This window comes from Phaseolus vulgaris, chromosome 9, assembly GCF_000499845.2.
Source record: "Phaseolus vulgaris cultivar G19833 chromosome 9, P. vulgaris v2.0, whole genome shotgun sequence".
Classification (NCBI taxonomy): domain Eukaryota; kingdom Viridiplantae; phylum Streptophyta; class Magnoliopsida; order Fabales; family Fabaceae; genus Phaseolus; species Phaseolus vulgaris.
Genome location: NC_023751.2, coordinates 16,122,276 through 16,136,831, shown reverse-complemented (window position 1 = coordinate 16,136,831; position 14,556 = coordinate 16,122,276). Strand labels below are relative to the sequence as shown.

Genomic DNA, 14,556 nt, shown 5'->3' with positions numbered 1-14,556 from the left:
GAAATATTAAAAATACCTCTGATTCATGTTTATAAAACAATCTTATTCCCAATCTAATTTATAACTTATTTTTAATTTTGTGTACATTCCATAATATATTCTGAATCTAGATATTTCATTCCAGAATACACAATGTATTCCAAAAATACATTTCAAAACATGCATTTTAAAATATATTAATATACATTTTAGAATGTATTTGTATTTCTAGATTCGTAAATGCATTTTAAGATGCACAATCTAAGATACATATTAAGAAAGATAAAATTAAAAATTCAATATTTACGGAAGTGCAACAGTACTTCGAAATACAGAATGCAATGCAATGGTCAGTGAGAAGCCATTCAATAGCTTACTAAGAGTTTGATAATTATCATCAAATAAATTTCTATAATCTAAACTTTTAAATAAGTATCTTAGATATAAAAAAATAAAAAATAAAATAAACAGCAATACTTTAACAATTAAGGAATAACAACTTAATTAAAGGTTTTAAAAATATATGAACAAAATTCATCAGATGCTTTCAAAACATAGTAAAAGTTCGTTAAATTACATAAAATTAAGAACAATTTAACCTTTTTTTTACAACTTAAATACCCAAGTTTTTACCTAATTTAATTATGCATATGCATGTCAGTCAACAAAACTATCAAAATCATCAAATAAACCTTTCACATGTTTTGACACACGCCAATAACAACATTTTAAGATTTTAGCTATCTTACAAAAAATTGCCGTTTCACCACTTTCACAGAAAAGACCACAGAAAAATCAAATAAATCCAGTCTCAGGGTTAACCTAATAAACAGCAGAGTCAATTTTTATTTTAATGCTAGAACGTTGCATCTTGAAATCGCTCTTATTTTATATGTACTACTAACTACCAGGACCAAAATAAATTTAAAACATGAGTTGATGATAATTGTCTTGTTTTAACAAAGGATGCATGTAACTAGGGAGCTATATCATGAAACAATAGTTAATGGTACATAACTCAAGAATAAAACCCGATAAAAACAATATCCAACCAAAGTAAGCATCTACACAAATCGTTAAACAGTTTATAAAAGAGAGATGGCAAGATATAATCTATCCGGGATCCATTCAGAAACACGGTAACTTCTTCACATGCTCATCGGCTCGGGGGCACCAAGAATGTCAAGCAAAGAGTTGTGAGCCTCCATTTCCTCGTGCCATAATGGAAGTTGGTCGCCAGGGTAGAAATTCCTGGTCACTCCCTCTGAGTTTATCTACAAGGATTTCAAAAACTAAAATCAGATGGTTTCAAATCACTGTGCAAGAATATAGTATGAACCTTATTTTTTAAATACAAATTATCCTTTCGAGGCAATTAAGTACATAACTATCCAGACAAATCGTGAGTGTGGGTTCAATTTCCCGCAATGAATTACGCCTCTTCCTCCTTCCTCGTTCCCCTACCCCACCCCCTCCTCATAAAACCTACTATGATTCAAGAAACACATATCACAGGTCAGATGTCTTACTATGACTGTTCGGACCACCCCACCACTTGCACCATCACGAGCAATAGCGAGTGAAACTGCCTTTTTAACTAAATCCTGCCACACAAAATCAAGTAGATAGTCAGCAAATATCAATAGGGATTAAAACAAAAATATCATCCTCATAATTTCTAGTTATTTTGCCATTGTTCATATCCCAAGCATGTTGTTGCAATAACAGCAAAATCAGATTAGGTCTCCAAAAACTAACATCTACAATAGTTTTTGCAACTGAATACACTGTTTTTAACTTAGAGCAGCAGTAAGAATCAAAAAACATACCTCAGCTTCATCCTTGGTCATTCCCTCTTTCCAGGCTTGGTCAAAAAAACCATACAAGTAACTGGAGCCAGATCCTGCAAAAAGACACATCGAGTAAACCATAAGCTTAAAAAACAAAAGTCAGCATCCCAAGGAAAAATCTAACTGGTCAACAATGAAAAATTTAGAAATAAAGATAAACAGAACACAAAACCCATAAACACATTTGCAGCAAACAACGGTCCAGGTTTATTCCAAAGTGACATCTAAAATCATGTATACATCACATCCAGATACAACAAGACAAGAAAATAGGAATACGAAAAAAATATAACTAAAGAACATGATAGGGTTAAGTGCAATGTATAATTGTGTGTAAATTAACATAAAATAAAAATCTTGATTGAAAAGAAGCAATCCATGTTTAAAAAGTGAGCATGAGTCATTGCAGAAAACAAAACACAGGGGAGTCCAAATTGACTCTGAAGTGTCTGACACAAACGGGTATTTGACCCAATGCTATTTTGAGGTGTTTGTGCATTCTTGACTGACATGACATGACAATATTAGTAAAGGGAATATGGGATACAATCAAATTAACATAGACTAAACAAACTCAATATCAACCATCTCCAATGAAAACATCCATCATTCTACAAGCCTGGGCAACACAATAAAAGATACATTGCTAAATGGAGAAGAAATTATCCAGTTCCTTTTTACTTTTCTTCTTTCCCTCAACATCAGACCAAAAAAGCAAAGGGATATGGTGAACTTGGGTCTATTGTCTTCCGACTTTGATTTCAACCAGCATCTAAAGTCTAAAAACAATGAAGAATAGCTTTTGCAAAAAAGGTCCATACATCAGTGATTCTTATTAACTAAAATAGATCCACCATCCAATTAATATCATGGGCAATTGATACAAGCAATATATGTATACAGGGTTATTCACAATAATAGAAGGACATGAATACAGAAATCATAATAATAAGATTGTTCATAAACACATTTTAAAAGTAAAATACCTCCAATAGCAAAAGGTTGTTGTACTATTGTTCCACCCAGAGGGACTCCAAAAATTTGTCCACCTTCATATTTATCCCAACCTCCAACAATTAACCCAGTCTCTAAGAAATTCTGCCAGTGAATATAGCCAAATATCAGTTATACCCCACTCTCCAACAATAAATAAACGGAAGAGAGACAGAATACTAGGAGTATCCATCAGGCTAACACAACAATGGAATATTTTATAATCTTTGGAATTAGAATACTAAATTTCCTTTATCATTTGAATGTCTAATTCTAATCTAGAATTGAAATATTGAGCAATAATGACAGTTATGTAGAAAAATTGCAGTAACATAGTTCCCAATTGTATCTCCTTCTCCCACTCAACCAATATAACAGGTCTTTGCAACTTAAAAACTGTAGCCTAAAACCCCTTCCAAATTTATACTTACAGAAACTTTTCCACGATCACTATTACCTAAAGTATTTCACTACTCCAATAATCCTAACAGTCTAAAGTGCTGTTGAGTTGCTCAGTGAGATCTATGATTAAATATTAGAGATAATTCGTGAAATTGGCATTGTGTGATCTATCATTATATTCCTATATAATGAGAAAATTCTAACATTTCAACTTGGCTTATATCCACTTCACTGATCAATTAATCCAGATCAAAAGCGATAACAAAAATTTCAAGTACAGGAGTAAAATGGGCCATCTACTGCAATCGGCAGAGCAAGGTGTAAAAGGGTGTTGAGTTGGGCCAGTTTTGAAAACTCTTCTTTCAAAGTAATCACATTGATTTTGGTCTATACATTTCTCACAACTCTCATTTTGTAGCATCTCTTGGTCTCTTCCTGAATGTAATTGGATATAAACGCTATAGCCACAGCCCAACTTCCCTCGTCAAAAAATAATACAATGAAACATCTAGTTTTAATAAACAATGTGATATGAATTTAATAAACAAGAAAACATTGGATAATTCAAGCTTTAGCAGAACAAGACTTAAAGCCAAATCTTGTGGGAAGAGAGTAATGCATAGAGCTCAGAATTGATACTATCATTGATGGAAACTCAACAATGCAAATTGAATTACAAAGAACAGGCCTTAAGGTCAAACCTTGTTGTTATACGAGAGAAGCCGGACAAGGTTTGCAGCAACTTTAACTGTTGCAGGTTGTCCAAGTTGTATCCTACACAAATAGAAAACTCTCAATGACGTAAAAATCACTGTAAATATACACTAAATCGTAGTCCAAAACTTCACCCCACAACGGAGAATATCCTATTAGTATATGATGAGGGAAATAAAGTCACTTACGTGTGTTGATGGAGGAAGTAACGCACATAGTCAGATACAACCTGAGAATCTGCAGCCTGAAAAATAATGCAGATTATTGTTTGTGCATAAAACTATAACAGTGGATGAGAGATTCCGTAATCATCTTCTTCAAGATTAAAACACAAGCATGTTCGGTATCACAAGTGGCTAGCACAAACCAAGATAATAATATATTATGTTATTAATTTCAAAAGTCCAAACAGAACTTTCACCACAACTCCATCCACTCAAGATTTCAGTGACAGGCGACAATTGAAAGCGATCAACATATATAATGTAAGAAATCAAGGGGACCTTTGATAACAACACACCAAACAACTAAAAGCCTCATTTTCTGCCAATACATTCAACTAGCAAACTGTGTTCGACATCGCATACTTTTAAACCTTAACAAAAATGTACAACACCATACATTATGAGGAGTGAAAAGGCATAATTATATAAGATACAGCAAGCAAGTAACAGAAGCACGAATCAAATCCAGGGTGATAATAATTGCAAGCACCAATCTCCATGAATAATACAAGAATTTGACATGTACGAAGGAGTCATAGGATAGAAAGATAAATACCGATCCAGAACGACAGACATAGACATTATCAGTGAGCTGCGTAATTTTGTCTGACGCCCGGTTGGCAACATACACTCCTGAAAGTGGAAAACAAGAATCCCGAAATGAACAACAAGAATCCAATCTCGATTTTAAAAAATGAAGCAAGGAATTAATAAGCCAGGGGAAGAAGGTATTTAAAACACAAAAAACGAAAAACCCTAATTAATTTGGGGTTGGATTTGAAGTGGAGAAAGAGAGTGTACCGGTGCTGGTTCGAGAATCGGCTCCTAGAACGACACCACCGTTGTAAGTAACGCCGATGATAGTGGTTCCCATGGCATGGGGAGCGGAGAGATCGACTTTCTGATCCATGATTCAACAGCGAAGCAGCAAGAAGAGAGGAAGAAGATGAAGAAGAAAATGTTGAGAGTGCCCTAATAAAGCATAAGAAGAAATGAACAAAACAGGTCTTGCTTTACTTATTCTTCTTTCTTTAAGACTTGTTGCGTAAGTTTTTATTTTCTTTCAAAAAATGGTAAAACCATTCATTAATTTATTATCTTATTATATAATATTACCAGATATTATATTCAGCAAAAAAAATACATAAGCAATTATTATACCTGTATATTATAATTTACATAATTTTATTAAACTGAAATAGGATAAAAATTAAAATAAAAAGTAGATTAAATAATATCCTTATAATTTTGATAAAATTCTCTTAACATTTCTTCCTTTTTCTCATCTACATTAACTTTTTTAATCGACATATAACATATTCACTCTTTCTGCATATTATTTTCCTTATTTTTTAAAATTATTTGGAAAAAATACATTGTATACTATTATTATAACAGTTGTTAAATCAATTAAGCAGAAGGTGCTATGTTTCAAAAAAACCAAGTAAAGGTATCCATATAATTTGTTGAAAATATTGATTTCATGTTATGTTTTATGGGCAAAATGATATTCCACAATCCCTTAGCATATTGAATATAAAATAAGTGAATGCTAAGTTGATTTATCTAAATAGTATGCAAATTTGTTGTGAATTATTTTTTTTTGACAGTGTTTGCAGTAACAACACCAATGTTATTTCTTGTCAATGATTTTGATTGATATATGTCAATTGTGATTATTTTTTATTAATGTTTACAATAATTATTTTTTACTAATAATTTGTCAAGATTTGTTTTTAATATTGACATGAAAAACTCTTGACCAAAATTAACTATGATCGTTTTTGGCAACCTCAGTTAAAGGAATCTTTCAACACACATTGATAGAAAAAAAAACAAGACAATCAACTACGTTACAAAAATGTCAATGTGAATCTAAATAATTGTGATTAACATCAACTAAAAATGATTTCAACTAATGTGAATAGAAGAACAACTGCACTTAAAAGTCTTGACAAACTTTGATGGAGAAGTAACAGTCAAGATTAATTAAAAAAAATCATCAATATAGATATTTTTTAATTATTAATGATTGTTTAATATTTAAATATTTGTTACATTTAGTGGTTAACTAAAGATCTTGAGAGAATTTAATTTAGAAGCATTTAAATTGTGTTCCTCATATTGATAGTGTAAAGTTCTATTTACAAAACTAAAAATGATTAATATTCACTCCTCTTTTGAGCCTTTAGTATAAGTAATGTATGTTTGTGGCATTGGGTGCCTAAATTACTTCTGTGGGGATGATTCTACCATGGTAAACATATTTTTCTGGAAATTAATTTATTTGTGAATCCCAAATCAAATCATAAATCATAAATTATAGTACTTAAGTTGATCGAGCACATTATATTGTTTGTATTTTTATTAGTCTATATGAGACTGAGACATTATTTGTGTTCATATAGAATAAGCGATAATTAATTGAAACAATTTATTAAACGAACAAAAATCAAAATTCAATAAATTTAAATTCTTATTCAAATAAATTATTTTTAAAATGAAATAATTTTATAATAAAATCAATTCAAATTAATTATATTTAAACGTATTAGAAATTATGATATTTCTAACAAGGTATTTATGTGATTTATGTTCAATGCTGCTTAATTTGCTTATTGAATCAATTCATTATTGAAGAAAATTCAATTATTTTCCCCCACGTTTGAGCTCTGTGTTTCAAAGTTGTTGATTTTGTAAATATTCAAATAAAAAGACAGATCTTATTAAAATATGTAGTTTAGATCATTAAGTCCAAAAGTTTTGTTACTATAAGGACAAATTATTGCGGACCGGAATGAAGATTTTGAAGAGTTGACATTCATGAAGAATTAAGACATAACAATTTTTGGAGAAAATCATCAAGCAAATTTATTTGGCTGATCCAATATGAAGTTTAAATTTAGAATCTTTTCAATCTAAAATTTGAATATATGCTCAATGAATTTAATCCACTAAGTAAACTTAATGAAAGTAACTTTCCCTCAATTAATCCACTAAGTAAATTAACTGAAAGTAACTTTTCCTATTTCGAAAACTGGCCTTATAAATAGATTTTAAAGTAGTTCGTGACGGAGGAAGACATTCTCGAATATAAAATAAAAATTGAATTCTAGATTATACACTCTTGAGTACAAATTTTATATTTTGAGATGTATAATTCAAAATACAAAAAATACCTTTTAATGTTTTTAAAATATACAATCTGATACTTTTAATGTTTTAAAATATACAATCTGAAGATCATTGGATCCGAAACTGAAATTTGGAATTTCAATTTTTATGGGAATGGATCTTGAAAAGTATGAGGGTGCACAGAATGCAATACCTCGATGAAGTTGGACAACAAAAAGAAAAGGAAAAACCCCATAAGACGTTTGGAAAAGATTTCAGGTACAAAGCCTTACATGTGGCTTTGGAGTGGATAATCTTTCGATTTTTCTTATGTTTTGAAGATTGAGGTGAGTGCCTTAACAGTCCTAGTTCAGCAAGGTTCGGTTGCCTCCAATTGTAATTTAGTTGTAGATTGTCATGGTTTCATTAACTTCTAGCCAACTTACACGATAAAGCTTTTAAAATTTTACACGCTTCCAAATATATCATGACCATGATGGCATTGAAACAAATTAAATCCTGAGCCCACTCGATAAAGAAATAGACGAAACACAAACAGGTAAAAACTTGCTCGAAATAGCTATTAACTCGGTAGGATTGCAGTGAACAAAATAAATACAAAGATTAGCCTTTCTCAATATTATTGAGTCAAAAGTCTCCGAACACTCCAATTCAAAATATTGCCCTCACTGAATTTAAGCAATATCTCCGGGAATGGCTGAAAAGTGGGGATTAACTATATGATGTTATTTGAAAATTGAATGAGGGTTAGCAGGGTCCACAGTAAATCAGCGTCAGTTTTCTTCGGTCATCTCCAACCCTCTCAAAACTCAACCATCCATAGCAATAGGTTCTGGCAGTGGCTGCAGTTGACGGCTAGGTATGGAGACATGAGGAGGGTGTGGAAGTTGAGCTGCTCCAACATTTGGTAGTACCTTTCCCACTCCAAGTGCTTTCCTCACTTCATTGGCAAGCTCTATCACTAAGTCATCCTCATGGCCTGTACATCGGAACCAGTACAAATAAGAGTGCTGGTATATTTAAATTTGAAGCTAGTGACAACGTAGATAGAAAATAGTGTTTGCTAACTGCATGTGTATGTATTAGGAAATAACTTACCAATCTCATACATGGCCTTTTCTAGAAGGAAAAGATAGTCCCTGTTGTTTCCGCAAGGACCATACGCAGTTGCTATTTGCCTGAATGGATTGCCAAAAAAATTAGTGAAACCAAAGGATAGGTTATCACTTCCTCAAATAAAAATGAGGAGAAAAATGTATACTATGTATATACCTAGCCATGTCTTCCAGTGGGGCAGGTCCCAGGTAGTATTTGTTGTTTACTTTGTCTGGAGTCGATGTGAATCTGTAGATTGACAAGATATATCTATTAGCGAACTTGTCCTACTTCCTCGCGAGCATGAGCAAAGCAATTGAAAATTCAGTTCATTTTTTACTACTTATTTTGAAAAAAATAATAGCTTATTATTTGCTCCTTCCGATTGACCTTTTGAAACAACAAATTATTTCCCAAAAAGGCACTTATATACTGGTATCCATAATCTAAAGAAAATATAAAGAATGCCAAGAAGACATACACTATTACGTCAGTCAAAGCAGGGTGCTGTGAATCTCCTTCCTGAAGATAAAGATATCAAGTTAGTAGTGGTGGTAACCAAATACTAAATATAAATAACAAGACCTGCAAGTGATTGGGACGGAAAATACTACAAGATTGCGTCACTCACCTTGAAGAAGGTCACAAGAGTTTTTCTGTCATATTCACATTCCCGTCGCTCCAAATACTACACAGCAAGAAATGAACAATTGAAGCCCGAAAAAGTACATAAATTTGCTAAGGTTTAAAAAGTATAGGATGGTTATTGCTTCATAGGACATAAAATTGTAGAGATCACTAACAAATACCCCCAAGTCAAACAAAAAAGAAAACATTAATCGTGTCATGATGAAAACACAATAATAATTTTAAAAGGGAGTCGCTATTAGGATCCTTCAATTTTTTACAAGTTAGATTAAGGTTAAAAAACTAGTTTGGAAACTGTCTTGGTGAAATATTTAGTTTACCTGCATAGCCAATTTTTCCTTTTCAGGGCCTCCTCGAACACAATAAGCAGTTCCCCACTGCAGAAAGATGGAAGAATTATACGAAAATAAATCGAAAGATAACAATTAAGTACTGCAACGACATAGCAAGACACTTACGCAAATGGCTCCTTCTTTCTCCTCCAATGTGCAAGTTCTTGCTGGGCTTTCTGGTGTTCCCCTGTGGTCAATGCAGGCTGCAAATACATAATGCCATGTCTAAGCAACTGCGGGAGCTGTTTAAATTGCACAAGGCGGGCACAGAACAAAATTAACAGAGCGTGAGGAAGAGCCTTACCTAAATCGAACACGCGTCTGTAATCCTTAATGAAACCAATCATCTTCTCATCGTAATCGAACCCTGGGTTCCACACCAGTGAACCATAGCCAAAAACCCAGAAAACCATGATTTCTGAGGAAAAAATCCAGCATCAGTGGGTAGTCATAAAAGGAACGCCGAACATGAAAATATCACGAAAGCTAAAGCGATTTAACATAAACACGTCAACAAGTATCTGAGATTGGAGCGTTTTGTTGTGTAAAAGAAACATTGCACACATAAATTATATGGTTAATAAGCAGTGAACGACATTTGTATTGATTAAGAAGGGCGTTAAAGAGGTGTTATGAAAGAGAAAACGAAAATGGGGAAAAAATATAAAGGAGAAAGATTCTCTTACATTGGGATCTGGAAGGTCTGGCGAGGAAAATGAGAGAATATTAACGATGGAGAAGGGAGAAGGAAGAAGAGAGGGAAAAAGAGAGGAAAAGCTAAACGATTAGGGTTTAGCTAAGATATTAGGGTTGCAATGGTTCCTCTCTTTCTCTCAGCTCTTTCTTCTTCTTCTCTTTTCTTCTTTCTGGGATTGAGAAGGCGTGAGACATGCCGCACACGATAGATTGGTATTTATCCTGCGGGGTGGCACGCCACGCGGATTCAACGCCTCAGAATAACCCATCTGTCACGTGCTTCTTATTCCTACAGGTATTTATTTCACTTTTGTTTATTCTTAAAAAAAGTGTCCATTTTACACCAGAAAAAAAATTAATTTTTTTTTTAATGAAAATATAAACAAAATTTAATATGTTAAAATAATTTTTAAAATTAAAAATATTAAAATATTAATATTTATTGAGATGTAAGGTGGAATATAGGTGTAAAAAAAATATTTTTCTTTTTAAAAATATTACTTATTGCTTACACAAATTTACAAATCATAAGAATTTATTTACTTTCTCGATATAAATTACAATTAAAAAAATAATACACATATTTTTAAAATATATAAGCTATTTTGATACCGGTAGATAATACAAAATTTTCTTGCAACATTAAAGAGGAGGAATGAACATACATTGAACCTAGACGGTCTGAAAAACATTTGGGCGAAGAGTGTGACTGAAAAAGGAGAATATAGAAAAGTGAAAAACCGAATTTATGGACTGAATGAACCTAGACGGTTTATTTGTCAGAAGGAGGGAAATTAATGGTTGGGAAGTTGTGGTTGTAGATTAGGTTTGGTAGGTAATATTGGAGGGAGATTCCAACACATTTGGAAATTTTGAGATGATCTTTTTTGAATTCTATGGCTTGCTTTTCCCTTCATATTAATACCACTATTGTAGCTGCAGTTCCTAGTAGGTATAGTTCCTACTCGACAATAAATATTGAACCGAATCATAAAGGTTTATTACACCTATAAATGTCTTCTCTACTATCTTTTAATAGAGCAACATTTTTTTTTCTTGAGTTATTTTTCTCAACAACTCTAGTGGTCCATACGAGAGCACCGCAGGAAGTTTCAACACAGTTAGATCGACCAACACAATTAAATTCATTAGATCGACCAACACAATTAAATTCATTATATCAGACTAAAAGATTAACAAAATTAATCAGTGATAAATATTAGATATGACACTCTTAATTATGGTTCAAAATCTTAATCTGACCGAATACAAATGGTTCATGATAATCATATAAAAATAGGCATAAATTTCGAGAATAAGGTATGTCATCATTCTATACTAATAGTACCGAACACCGAATATTGAGATTTCACTTGAACGTCATACTATTTTTTGTAGGTACCATCCGAGTTTGGAGTTCACGAGAACGAGAAACAAATGAGTGAAAGGAGAGTAGGAGAATATTTCGAGAAGAAGGGAGGAGAGATAGACGATCAAAAAGGAAAGAAATCAGTCTCTTGGTTTCAATCTCGTTTGAGAACACAAATGTATAATGGAAACTAACTTTGTATAAGGTGGGAAGAGTATGGACAATAATAAATGGAGTATTTATTTTTTTGGTTAAATATATTTTATTTTTTTTATTATATCAAGAAATTGGTTTTTGTCTATATTTTTCTTTTATAGTTCAATTTTTATTATGAAAGTGATTGTAATGAGTTCTTTTATACGTGGAATGATGGTTAGTTTTTTTCAAAGATTATTATTTTTTTTTTCAAAATTCACTAATGTTTTGATTACACTAATGTCCACTATAATTATTTTTAATATGTTAATAAAGTGAAATCTCAAATTAAATCAATTTTACATTTATAACTTATTCAACTATTTTAATACTACAATCATTTGTACGTTCTAAAGTTTAAATTAAAAACAAAAATAATTTAATTAAAGACAAAAAAAATTGTGTTATCATAGGAGGACGAAAAATATATTTAAATATTATTTTATTTTTTAAACCTAAACATGGACATGACATGAATAGACCTAAATGGAAAAGTTGAATTGAGAGGCACTAGTCCACACCTTCAGTATCGATAAAGAATGGAGAGAAGGATAAGATAGAGACAAGAAAAATTAAAATGAAGACAAATGAAGAAATGAGGAGGAGCATCCACTATCTTAGTAGACACTTGCTTAGATTTTAATTTAATTTTTTATTCAATCTAATTATATTTAATTTAGATGTGGGTTGAGTAGAATTTATTTATTTTTATCAAACAACCTAATCTAATTACATTGTTTAGGACGAGTTTGAATCACATTAATACGAGTTGATGAAACACATTTTTAATTTTTAAAAATTTGTAATAATAAACGTTTTTCAAACTATAATAAAATAATCCACTAATCACATGTTCATCAACTGCTAAGAAATTTTATCAGGATGAAAAAAAAAATCTTTTCTATTTTATGGCTCCCACACCACCTCTGTTCTATTGTTTTGTAACCTTAATATACCAATTGAAGTTGGAGAAAAACTACGATTTGTTGTGTTTCAATTTGCCGAAACTCAAGGAGGAACTTAATTAGGTCAAAAGTTTCAGGTACAGCAAAAAATGTGTTTTTCTCCCCGTGAATTTTGACTTCCATAGTGGTGTGCAGCTAAGTGTCCAACCATCAGAACAAAGCAAATAATTTGTATAATTACTTTTTTTAATATATTTAAGGTTAATATTCAATTTAGTATAATGATTTTTGAAAAAATCAAGTTGGTCCATATGTTTTTTAAAATGTATCAACATTGATTTTTTTCGTTAAGTCGCATCTTACGGCATTAAGTGTTGCTTATGTGGTAAAGAGATGTGAGATTGAGAGATGCGAGGTGTCAAGTGACGGTGTACCCTAAGGTCGTAACCCCCACATCATCGTCAGCGGCATCTCCTCTCACTGTTGTGGCTCCTGTTCCAGCGACTAAGCCTCCGACAGCGTCTCCTCCGGATGCGGTTATTTCCACTATTTTGGTGTTCTTACTGCTGGATAAGAGACTTATAACGACAATAAATCATAGATCTAATGCACAATGTACAAAAATCAGTGTTGAAAGAACACAATAGAGATAAACATACCTCATTGTTGGCAGAGATGCAAGTCTAGAGGAAGAAGCATCTTCGCTAAGACCAAGAGTCCCTGTCGGTGGAGCAGAGAGACCGAGCAACGGTGGTGAAGGTGCTAGAGCACCGTGCTTCTTACCCTTCTTGTGTTTTCCCAAAGATGAAGCTAGAGCCACAGGGGTGATGGCCGCCACCATGGGAGCAGTTGTAGGCACAGGCGTCGATGGGGAGAGCTCACCGAAACTGGAGCCGGTGGGGAGCTCATTGGCGTCGCAGCCAAAGGAGACGATGCCAGAGGCTTGGTCGCTGGAGCAGGAGCCACAATGGTGGGAGGAGATGCCGTTGGCGACGATGTCGGGGTTACGAACTTAGGGGACGTCACCACTTGATACCTCACATCTCTGAATCTCACCTTTCTCTGCCACATAAGCAGCACTTGATGCCATAAGGTTAGAATTGACCAATTTAGATACATTTTTAGAACATAGGGACCAAATTGATGTTTTTAAAAATCATTATACTAAATTGAATATTGATCATAAATATAGGGATGAATATGATAATTATACCAATTTATTAATATTGTGTTATTTAAAATAACTTTAAGGAATATTATTGATTAAATGAAAAAAGAATCTTCAATATTGGATTATAGTTTTAAGAGAGTTTATTAGGAATAAAGTTGTAGTATTTTGAAATTATACAATTCCTATATAACTATGGATATTATTCTTTTATTTAACTTTTTTATTTGTATTTATTATTAACATCCGAATATAGCACACTACAAGAAAATCATGAAATAGAAACCAATTTTTAGATACCAAAATAATTAGTTGTAATAGTAACTAAATTAGAGATCATTTTATAAACTAAAAAAAAATTGGTTTCTAAATTAGTTTATATTATTGTTAAATAGTTTCTAAATTGGTATCCAATTAACAACCAAAGTTTTTACTACCAAATTTAAAAACTACATAATTGGTAGTTAAAACTTTGGTTGCTAATTAGATACCAATTTAGAAACTATTTAACAACAATAGAAACTAATTTAAAAATCATTTTTTTAGTTTCTAAAATGGTCTATAATTTAGTTACTATTGCAACTAATTATTTTGGTCTCTAAAAATTTGTTTCTATTTCATGATTTTCTTGTAGTGACATTTTATAATTAAAAAAAAAATCAAGTAGTTGTTTAAAAAAATGTCAACAAAATATTTTCTCCCATTATTTGAATATTGTATAGTAAAAGCAAAGTGAAAAAAATAAATAAATAAGGATTACAATGTAGCTTTCACTAATGAATTATTATAACTTTGGTTTTATTCAGCTTTTCCCTTTACATTTCCTTGAGTTGTGTTTTGAAAAAAAATAA

General features: G+C 32.0%; 2 protein-coding genes across 2 annotated transcripts; both read right to left on the bottom strand.

Annotated features, from left to right (window-relative positions):
• Nucleotides 1-898: 898 nt before the first annotated feature.
• LOC137823085 (proteasome subunit beta type-6) lies at nucleotides 899-5,204 on the bottom strand. Its single transcript, XM_068628200.1, has 8 exons — nucleotides 4,964-5,204; nucleotides 4,719-4,795; nucleotides 4,127-4,182; nucleotides 3,926-3,998; nucleotides 2,816-2,927; nucleotides 1,809-1,882; nucleotides 1,509-1,583; nucleotides 899-1,253 (listed from the first exon to the last, which is right to left on the bottom strand). The coding sequence occupies exons 1-8, from the start codon at nucleotides 5,070-5,072 to the stop codon at nucleotides 1,128-1,130; spliced, it is 702 nt and encodes a 233-aa protein (XP_068484301.1). The 5' UTR covers nucleotides 5,073-5,204; the 3' UTR covers nucleotides 899-1,127.
• A 2,632-nt stretch (nucleotides 5,205-7,836) lies between these two features.
• LOC137820898 (gamma-glutamylcyclotransferase 2-1-like) lies at nucleotides 7,837-10,339 on the bottom strand. The gene is made up of 9 exons (XM_068625209.1): nucleotides 10,059-10,339; nucleotides 9,677-9,790; nucleotides 9,499-9,575; nucleotides 9,361-9,417; nucleotides 9,024-9,080; nucleotides 8,874-8,914; nucleotides 8,570-8,641; nucleotides 8,396-8,475; nucleotides 7,837-8,276 (listed from the first exon to the last, which is right to left on the bottom strand). Exons 2-9 carry the CDS (start codon nucleotides 9,783-9,785, stop codon nucleotides 8,107-8,109), a joined length of 663 nt encoding a protein of 220 aa, XP_068481310.1. The 5' UTR covers nucleotides 9,786-9,790; nucleotides 10,059-10,339; the 3' UTR covers nucleotides 7,837-8,106.
• Between the last annotated feature and the right edge of the window lie 4,217 nt (nucleotides 10,340-14,556).

What these genes read in the sequence shown, in the direction of transcription:
- LOC137823085 (XM_068628200.1), bottom strand. Translation starts at nt 5,072, where the DNA reads ATGGATCAGAAAGTCGATCTCTCCGCTCCCCATGCCATGGGAACCACT. An exon ending in ATGTCTGTCGTTCTGGATCG is followed by an intron (nt 4,183 to 4,718) that starts GTATTTATCTTT and finishes ATTATTTTTCAG; the next exon opens with GCTGCAGATTCTCAGGTTGT. An exon ending in TTCTCTCGTATAACAACAAG is followed by an intron (nt 2,928 to 3,925) that starts GTTTGACCTTAA and finishes ATTCACTGGCAG; the next exon opens with AATTTCTTAGAGACTGGGTT.
- LOC137820898 (XM_068625209.1), bottom strand. Translation starts at nt 9,785, where the DNA reads ATGGTTTTCTGGGTTTTTGGCTATGGTTCACTGGTGTGGAACCCAGGG. An exon ending in AGAAAGAAGGAGCCATTTGC is followed by an intron (nt 9,418 to 9,498) that starts GTAAGTGTCTTG and finishes ATCTTTCTGCAG; the next exon opens with TGGGGAACTGCTTATTGTGT. An exon ending in AGGAAAAATTGGCTATGCAG is followed by an intron (nt 9,081 to 9,360) that starts GTAAACTAAATA and finishes CTTGCTGTGTAG; the next exon opens with TATTTGGAGCGACGGGAATG.